Below are 9478 nucleotides of genomic sequence, written 5' to 3'. Positions count from 1 at the left end.
GACCCACTTTCAAGGGCTCTTCATCTCATGTTCTTGATATATATTTATTATTATTGTTATATTTTTCTTTTGTATTTGCATACTTTGTTGTCTTTTGTACATTGGTTGTTGGTCCATCCTATTGGGTGTGGTCTCTCATTGATTCTATTGTGTTTCATTGGATTTGCTGTATATGCCACAGGAAAACAAATCTCAGGGTTGTATGTGGTGACATAAAGGTACTTTCATAATAAATGTAGTTTGAACTTTGCTCTTACCAACATCTTATACAACTTCCATTTTTGATTCATTCACAAGAGAATTGATCAGACAGATATGAAATAGATAACCACAAGGGCAAGCTTTTGCATCTGCTGGAAATCTAAAATCATGACAAACAGTGCTGGGAAAACTCAACAGGCCAAGCAACATCCGTGCAAAGTGAAACAGTCGCACATACAAAATGCTGGAGGAACTCAGCAGCTCAGGCAGCATCTGTAGAGGGAAATAAACAGTTAACACTTTGGCAACACCCATCAAAGTTGCTGGTGAACGCAGCAGGCCAGGCAGCATCTCTAGGAAGAGGTACAGCCGATGTTTCAGGCCGAGGACGAAGGGTCAGTCCTGACGAAGGGTCTCGGCCTGAAACGTCGACTGTACCTCTTCCTAGAGATGCTGCCTGGCCTGCTGCGTTCACCAGCAACTTTGATGTGTGTTGCTTGAATTTCCAGCATCTGCAGAATTCCTGTTAGTTAACACTTTGGGTCAGGCCATCCATCAGTGGGATATTTTAAAGCAAACCCAGAGAAATTCCTCCTTTCTTATGTGGGGCCTGTGAACCAGAAATAGGAAGCTGCTGGTTCCCCGAAGCAATCCATCAAAACTAAGAGTGACGCACAAACGTGCCCATAAAATTTTTAAAAAGTTATACCTTGAAATAGTATTGTTACCAGTGGTGACCTCATACTGCAAGATATGTCGTCTTTAATTGGGTGCAAGTGTGAAATGAATTTTTTTCTCTATTCTATTCTATTCCGGTGAGAAAACTGTAAATAGGATTAAAAGTGATTGACAGAGGCAATGAGCCGCGAGCGGGCGTTTGAGCGCGCATGCGTTCTGCGGGCTCAGGTGTGAGTTACGATAGTGGTTGTAGATGTGGGGCCGCTGTGTCATGAGGTGGGTTCTAGCGACCGCGTGGAGTGGATCTGCACTGATTATAAATTATCCTGGTTGTTCAGTCTGAAGGAGGTGGGTTTGAACGGTTGTAGGTGGCGAGCTGTTGCCTTTTCTTTCCTTCCCCACGCTCCTTGCCCCCTTGTCCCTGTTTTGGGACTGCACTGTCCGTTTCCTCGGATTGGGAGATCAGGGACGCGGGCTCCGATGTTGAGGCCTAAATATATGGGCTGGCAGGAAAAGCCAAAATCTGGGATGTTTATTGCAGCTCCGCAGCAGTGCTTTGAGATCCCCAGTTACTACCACGCACTCTTCTGGTCAACGAGACGATTTATTTTCTATGTATAGCATTCTCTTCCCTCTGATTCATTCATTGCAATGAGTACGCTATTACTTTCGATCCATATGTCATCCTTATGTGTTTTCGTCGCTTTCGCAAATAGAACAGTGTCTTGTGATGTAAATGCATTCCAATGCAGACAAGCTACCCCTTGATTTCCAAGCAGCGTTTCTATGGAAACTTGTACTGAAAGCTCTTCTGCAGTTCCTAAAGTGCTAGGGCATTTTGAAAACGAGGTCATAGCATATTCCGTCCTTAAGCTAACTGAACAACAGGAATTCTGCAGATGCTGGAAATTCAAGCAACACATATCAAAGTTGCTGGTGAACGCAGCAGGCCAGGCAGCATCTCTAGGAAGAGGTGCAGTCGACGTTTCAGGCTGAGACCCTTTGTCAGGGTCCAAGTTAAGCTAACTGAACTTGGTTTGAATACTGTACTTGGCCCCAGCCCTCTTTCCTTACTAGGTGAAAAAATCTGATGGAAATCTGAAATTAAAAAAAAACAAAGTGCATTTGAAATGCAGGAAGACATGGTCAATGTTTCAGGGCTGGGACTCTTTGGAAGTGGGATGAGTAAAAATTGCTGACAGGTATGATTGCTATAATATTAAATTATCTAGACATTTTATGGGAAACTGACAGGTGGATACAATCAACACACATCAAAGTTGCTGGTGAACGCAGCAGGCCAGGCAGCATCTGTAGGAAGAGGTGCAGTCGACGTTTCAGGCCGAGACCCTTTGTCAGGTGGATACAATTCTGGAATTACATGTTAGCAATCTTGATACTTGGCAGTTTAAAAAAAAATAAACAGCTTTGTTAAAAGAAAATGACAAGCAAATTAAGTGCTTTGTGTCTTTTTTATGGAAAAAAAACTCTCAGAAATAACATGGAATGTATATAAAAAAACTAATTGTCCATTCCAAGTTAGGAAAGTGAGAATAATAATGGGTTTGATCTGCCTCTCATATCCTCATGTCATCCAGTTTGGACAACTTTGGCCATACTATCTGGGTTGACATAGGAAATAAGACTCACTTTAATGCAATATGTGCCTAAATCAGATGGATATAATTACAGGCCTTGCGAGACAATGAAAATTTCTTCTTATTTCAGAGGTTACCAAAAAAAAATTTATTTAGAGATACAGCACTGTAACAGGCCCGGAGCACGGGGAGGAATCCCACGCAGTCACCTGGAGAACGTACTAACTGCTTACAGACAGTGGCAGGAATTGAGCCCATGTGGCTGTTGCTGTACTAACTGCTGCAACACCGTGCTGGTCAAATACTTCAAAGCTTTTTTTATGTTTTGTTTATTCATTAGTCCTTCTATTAGAATTGGAGGATATCTGTCTCAGCTAAGTAGGTTTGGAATCTGGGTGAGGGGTTTTGTGAATGAGAATTGTTTACAATATTTCACTCAGCTGTTTTACATTCACAGATTCACAAGACGGTTGTTTGGTGGTGGGACTCTTCCCTCGTATTTAGTGATGGCTGTTCTAATTGTTCTTATTGTGGGAGCTGTCTTGACCACGTTATTGCCCAAAGTTGTGGAAAGCGGAGCTACTGTGGTCCGTAGAGAGCAGGACGTGCACAGAATCGACACTCGTAATTCATTCACCATCGTGATGCAGACCTACAACAGGACGGACCTGCTTCTTAAACTGCTGAATCATTATCAGGCCATTCCAAACCTGCATAAAATCATTGTCGTTTGGAACAGTGTTGGAATAAAACCGCCAAAAGATTTATGGGATTCACTGGGGCCACATCCCATCCCAGTTATTTTTAGGGAGCAGACGGTGAATAGAATGCGAAATCGCCTGGAACCATTTCCTGAACTGGAAACCAAAGGTAAATAATTATTGTAATGTTAATCTTATTCCCATCTGGCTTATCTTTATATCACCTGTTATTTAATGTTTTATCTCTGAAATTGTTTGAAATACAATTTTTACAGCAATTGTCTGTGTAATTAAATCATCCCTCAGTGGGGAAAGAACAGCCTTGAAAAACATTCAGCTCCAAGTGTCCAGCTTACACTTCGCATGGATTGGTCCTTCCCTTTTATTCAAAGGTGCTGTGTTTCTTGTCCTCAGTCACAGTTTAGATCTGCTTTGAGTGGTTTAGTTTCTGGAGTGCTGCTGTTTTTCATCTGGAGATAGGAAGAACGGCAAGTTGTGATGAAGACAATTTAACGATATCTGCCTCAGTAGTGAGTAAGCAGAATTTGGCAGATGAAGTTTAATCTGGGAAATGTACTTAGTAGTAGGAACCAAAAGGGAGATTTTCATCTAAATAGAAAAAGATTACAAATTAGTGAAGTACAGAGGGATCTACATATGGTTTGTGAATCACAAAATGTTAGCAGGCGCTACAAGTTGTTAAGGATGCAAATGGCATACTGGTCTTTACTGTACGAAGTTGGAGTTTAAAAATAGTGATGTTTTGTTGCAATTGTGCAGGGTGTTGGTGAGTCCACACTATTTTGACCCCTTGCATAAGAAAGGATGAGCTGGCCGGTGGTATAGCACCGGACTTGGAGGCAAGTGGTCCCGGGTTCGAATCCGACCGGCTCCTTGCACGCTTTCCATCCGTACTGGGTTGAGTGTCGAGCTAGCAACTCGGCCTTGTGGAAAAAAAAACAAGCAGAAGTGCTAAAGAAATGGCAAGATTGTCACCCAATGTGCCACAAGGCAGGGAAAGGAACAACATAAGAAAGGATGTGGTATCATTTGAGGCCATTCAAAATAAGTTTCATCGAGCTAATTCCTGGTATGAGAGCAATGTCCTAACAAAAAACACTAAATAGGTCATGTATTCTTAGGAGTTTAGAAGAAAGAGGGGTAATCCTATTGCAGCATCAGATCCTCAGGGCATGAGTTGAATGTTGACATATTAGCATGAGTCTCAAATGATGGGACATAGATTCAGTATAAGGAGATAGTTATTTGAAAACAAACTAGGTATAAATTTCTTCTCATAGAAGGTAATGAACGCCCCCCCCCCACCCCCGCCAGAGAGTTGTGGATTCTAGCTCAATAGAATTATTTAAAGTGAAGGTAGATACCTTTCCAAAAAATTGAGAGCTACAGTGACAGAGGAGTTGTTGAAACCTATAATATGTTAGATCAGCCAAAATCATACTGGATGATGTTGCAGACCTGAGAGATCTGGTGGCCTACTTTTGCTCCTATTTTCTTGTTTTCTTTTCAGAAATGTTTCAAAGTCTCTGAATTTATTGTTCAAGATTATGATTAGAATTATTTCATTCAAAAATTTCATTGTGATGGAATGTTAAAATCTGAGTTGATACTTAAGTAGGCAGTTAGCAGTATGCTGAAAAGAAAACCTTCACCCAAAACCTTTGGAGTCTGAGCATAACCTGCCATAATATGAAACCATTAAAGTGGCTGTGAAAATAAATTCAACGCAGCAATAGAAAAATAATGCAGATGGGCAAGGGGTAGTCAGTGGATAGGGATGAAAATCTACAAAATGAATAAATTTGGAAAGGGAAGTAATACAGAGCTTTTTGGATTTCCAACATCTGCAGATTTTCTCTTGTTTGCTTTTTTTAATTCTTGATTTCTGTCTAATCTCTGAGGCATGTTGAGAATTCTGTGATGCCCATGTTATTAAAGTACTGACTTTTTTTTTCTTCTTGACAGCTGTTTTGATGGTTGATGACGATATTTTAATTAGTGCCTACGACCTTGATTTTGCCTTTTCTGTGTGGCAGGTATGTTTTTAAATATTTCCTGATTTAGAGGATAACTTGCTTAATGTGCAGAATGTGTTAAGATATCAAATAAGTATCTTTTTTTTCTGAATTAGCTTGTAAACATATTGTACTGAACCTGTCTCCAATTTGTGCTTCTGTTCAAGAAAAAATTGAAACCTGAAAACATTGGTAGGAAATGCAATCACACAGGAAATGATGTCTTCATAATAAATTGGGATAAGCTAACAAAAGTCTTTAATATTTGCACTCCCTAAGTAGTGTGATAAGTGCATTAGTGTGATAACTAGAGATAATTTACATTCTCACGGTAACTCTGTTAACTCTTACATTTTTATGGAGTTAATTTTAAATATCAGATTATTAAACATACAGTTGAAAAATTTAATGATCCAAGGACCTTTAGTTTATTACTAAAAGGTTTTTGTACTGAGATTTAAAAAAAAATTCCCACAATCAATTTCAGTTTATAAAGTAGAGATTTTCAGGTAAATATTACTCTTTGACATCCCATAAGGATCTTCTAAAATCCCGGAGATCAAAGTGGTAGGGTTGTGTGACACTGAATCTCGAGTGACAAGATGAAGAAGCACAAGAGGGATGATTCTCCCATTGCCTGCATTAACGAATTTCATGTCAAATGCCGGTGATAATAAATCTGACTCTGAGATAAAGTTTTAGCAGTGCAGTAGATTGTTATATGGCCCCTTGAAGATGTTCACAACTATGACCTTTGGGCTAACTACCCTGAAGTTATCCACTTTTTGTCTTCATCCTTTTCAAATAAAGGTATTTAGCTAGCCGTTTTCCAGTCCTATGATACTTTTGTAAAATCAGAAGATCTTTGTAAGATCATAACCTCTGCATCTACCATCTGCCAGGGTGTAACATTCAGATTCTGTGTATTTCAGTTCTTAACCTCATCAATTTATTTCTCAAAAGATGGTGAAGATATTTAATTACTCTCTATATTTTTACCATCATAACTCCTTCACTTTTATTTCCATAGCTATTTCCTCATTCTCTACATGGCTAGGTGCAGAGAAAAATGCGAAAACAGCTGTAGAGGAGGGGTTTGTTAGATTAGATCACACTGAATTGTTAACTTTGGGGAGCTGGTGGTTAAGAAGAAACCTCATCAGTATATATAAAATATTAAGAAGTATTTGACCTAGGTGATTGAAATTTAAACCAGATTAGCTGTGATGGCGGCTAATTTTTGTGTGAGTAATTTTTAAAAACATGTTCTTGGAGTATTTTTTTTTAAACTGAGCATTATTTTTTGTTTTTCAGCAATTCCCAGATCAAATAGTGGGCTTTGTCCCTCGAAAGCACGTCACAACTTCTTCAGGAGTTTATAGTTATGGGAGTTTTGAGCTCCAGAATGCAGCAGGTAGAATTGGTGACTACTATTCCATGGTGCTGATTGGAGCTGCATTTTTCCATGCTGGTTATCTTGAGAAATTTAAAGTCCAGCTCCCATCTGTCCACACTTTAATAGACAAAACACAAAATTGTGATGATATTGCCATGAACTTCATAGTTGCAAAGTACACTGGGAAGCCATCAGGAGTGTTTGTGAAGCCAGTGGACATGAGGAATCTGGAGAAAGATTCCAATAGTGGTTTCAATGGGATGTGGCATCGTGCAGAGCATCTGCTTCAGAGATCATGGTGTTTGAATCAGTTGGCTGCTATCTATGGCAGCATGCCTTTGAAATACTCCAATATCATGATCTCACAGTTTGGGTTTCCTAACTATGCAAATCACAAAGCAAAAAGCTGAAGCATAGTTTTGAACAACTGCTAGTGCATCAGTTGTGATTACAAATATTATGCAGCGCGGTGGAGAAAGGACACAAACATTGGCCTCTGATTTTTGAAAGCAATGATGCTTTTCCTCTGCTTGTTCAGCGGAGAGAGATGCACTAGGAGTGAATATTTTGTTTCCACATTTAATGTGAGGTGACATTATTGGGACAGATGCTGTATTGTGTAACTCTGTAGATTTTACAACTGCTATAAGCCTTCCTGTAACTGTCCTGCAGATGCTTTAATTGTGAGCATTTTGCTATTTTAATAACTACCATTATCCTTTCTGTCTGAGGCAGTCATGGTCTTATGGAGTTTAAAACAGCTATTGCAGTTAGCGTGTGGAGCGGCCAATTTTGTACTGTTACAGTAATAGCATCTTTACCAATCATTGGACTGTTGTACCCATTGTAAAGATACTTTGAATGGTTATATGTATAATTACTCTGCTTCTTTGGATCTGCTTTATTTCACTCATGTCTTGTAATTTTTTAAAAATGTAATATTGTTGACTTGAACATTATATATTCTCAGGACACTATTATGAGTATACATTTAGTGAATTAATAAATCTTGCATAATGCAGGAATATATCTTCTCTCTTTCTATTTTTCACTTTTACTTCCTCCTCAAATTCACCCTATCCCATGCTCCATTTCTCATATCTGTTGCCTCCATATTGTTTAGAAGATGGAATTCTGTTTTGAAATTATTTTCAATGATTTCTTTATCAGTCCTGAAGTTTTCTATAACTGTTTTCCTTAGTCATCGGCTCTCAGTGCTGTTGTGGTGCAACTTTGAAAAAGCTGGGAACAATCTCACTTTGTTCGTAAAATCTAACAATCTTCATGTAGTCCTTCTGTTAGTGTGTATTTCTTTTCTTTGATAAATCTACCAAGGGATACCAGAAAAGAACTGTAGGTGGAAGTACGGGTCAACCTTCATTAATCCAGCACCATTGGGACCTGAGGAGTGCTGGATTAGTGAAAATGCCGAATTACAGAAGGATCACATTAAGAATGATCGGTGCAGAATTGTTGAAGGAGCCGGATTACAGGTAGTCGGATTAGTGAAGGTCGACCTGTACTTCCGTGCAATTAAAGCCCTTATCTTGGATAGCAGTGGTCACAGTTCTGGGAGGTGCTCTTGCAGAAAAACTGTGTGAATATCTGTAGTGAATACTTCAGATGGCGTGTATGACACCCATAGTTTGCAAGTTCAAAGTAAGTTTATTATCGAAGACCATGTGGTTCACCACACTCAACTTGGAGATTCGTTTTCTTCCGGGCATACTCAGTGAATCCAAGAAACGTAATAGAATCAATGAAAAACCACACTCACCAGAGTGGACAAACAGGCAATGTGCAATAGATAACCAAGTGTGCAAATACAGAAATAATAAATAAATATCAAGCAGTAGTAAATCAAGGCAATTGGACTTGCTGTGTTGTCTAGAAGACGTTTCGGCATTCGTCCGAGAGGCAATCACATGAGAGTTGTAGAGGTAATGAGAGGTCCTTTGATAACAATGTGCACATTTTGGACAGGGAGGAGGGGTGGTTTGAAAGAGAGGTTAAAGAAGCCATCTTTGTCAAACTGGAAAACCCATCCCTGAACAGAGGGAAACGCGAAAAAATCTGCAGATGTTGGAAGTCCGAGCAACGCACAGAAAATGCTGGAGGAACTCAGCAGACCAGGCAGCACCTATAGAAAAAAGTACAGTCAATGTTTCGGGCTGAAACCCTTCGGTTGGACTGAAGGGTTTCGGGCTGAAACGTCAACTGTACTTTTTTTCATCGATGCTGCCTGGCCTGCTGAGTTCCTCCAGCATTTTGTGTGTATTGCCTGAACAGGGAGGGTGGGGTAATGACACCACCTATCAGCTACTTACAATGCAGTCCTAACATCTCTCCCTGGTGTCTCCACAACAGGTCACACCTCCATTCATGCAAAGATAAGACTAATGAGCCTCTCATTACCACTATGACTCTTAACAACCCTCATGTGATGGTTATATCTTTAAACAACTCAGAGTTTGTAAGCTGGAAAACTACCCACCATGGATCAGATCTGAATAAGTCTCTTGAATGAGTGGTGAAACATCTAGACAAAACATCAAGTCCATTTGCCTTGATTTACTACTGCTTGATATACAATTACCTTAATAGACATAAATAAATAAGCAATAAATATCAGGATGGTGAGATGAAAAGACCTTGAAAGAGAGTGTGGGAACTGTTCAGTGATGGGGGGAGTGCAGTTGAGTGAAGTTATCCCCACTGGTTTTACAGTCTGATGGTTGAGGGGTAATAACTGTTCCTGAAGCTGGTGGTGGTGTGAGTCCTGAAGCTCTTGTAATTTCTTCCTGATGGCAGCAGCAAGAAGACAGCATGACCTGGGAGATAGGGTCTTCCATGCTGCCTTCCTGTGAT

General features: G+C 39.8%; 1 protein-coding gene across 2 annotated transcripts; it reads left to right on the top strand.

Moving 5' to 3' along the window:
* The first annotated feature begins 1064 nt into the window (after positions 1–1064).
* On the top strand, positions 1065–7627 carry extl2 (exostosin-like glycosyltransferase 2). 2 transcript variants are annotated; one of them, XM_063064925.1, is made up of 4 exons: positions 1065–1155; positions 2935–3347; positions 5165–5235; positions 6529–7627. In XM_063064925.1, the coding sequence occupies exons 1-4, from the start codon at positions 1133–1135 to the stop codon at positions 7018–7020; spliced, it is 999 nt and encodes a 332-aa protein (XP_062920995.1). In that variant the 5' UTR covers positions 1065–1132; the 3' UTR covers positions 7021–7627. The 2 variants fall into 2 exon arrangements, with proteins under 2 accessions (XP_062920995.1, XP_062920996.1); XM_063064926.1 differs by having other exon boundaries at positions 1118–1227.
* Positions 7628–9478: the final 1851 nt, after the last annotated feature.

This window comes from Mobula hypostoma, chromosome 12 (genome assembly GCF_963921235.1).
Source record: "Mobula hypostoma chromosome 12, sMobHyp1.1, whole genome shotgun sequence".
Lineage (NCBI taxonomy): Eukaryota > Metazoa > Chordata > Chondrichthyes > Myliobatiformes > Myliobatidae > Mobula > Mobula hypostoma.
The sequence above is the reverse complement of the archived record's forward strand: the minus strand, read 5'-3'. Positions and strand labels throughout refer to the sequence as shown.

What these genes read in the sequence shown, in the direction of transcription:
- extl2 (XM_063064925.1), top strand. Translation starts at nt 1,133, where the DNA reads ATGTGGGGCCGCTGTGTCATGAG. An exon ending in TGGGGCCGCTGTGTCATGAG is followed by an intron (nt 1,156 to 2,934) that starts GTGGGTTCTAGC and finishes TTACATTCACAG; the next exon opens with ATTCACAAGACGGTTGTTTG. An exon ending in TTGCCTTTTCTGTGTGGCAG is followed by an intron (nt 5,236 to 6,528) that starts GTATGTTTTTAA and finishes TTTGTTTTTCAG; the next exon opens with CAATTCCCAGATCAAATAGT.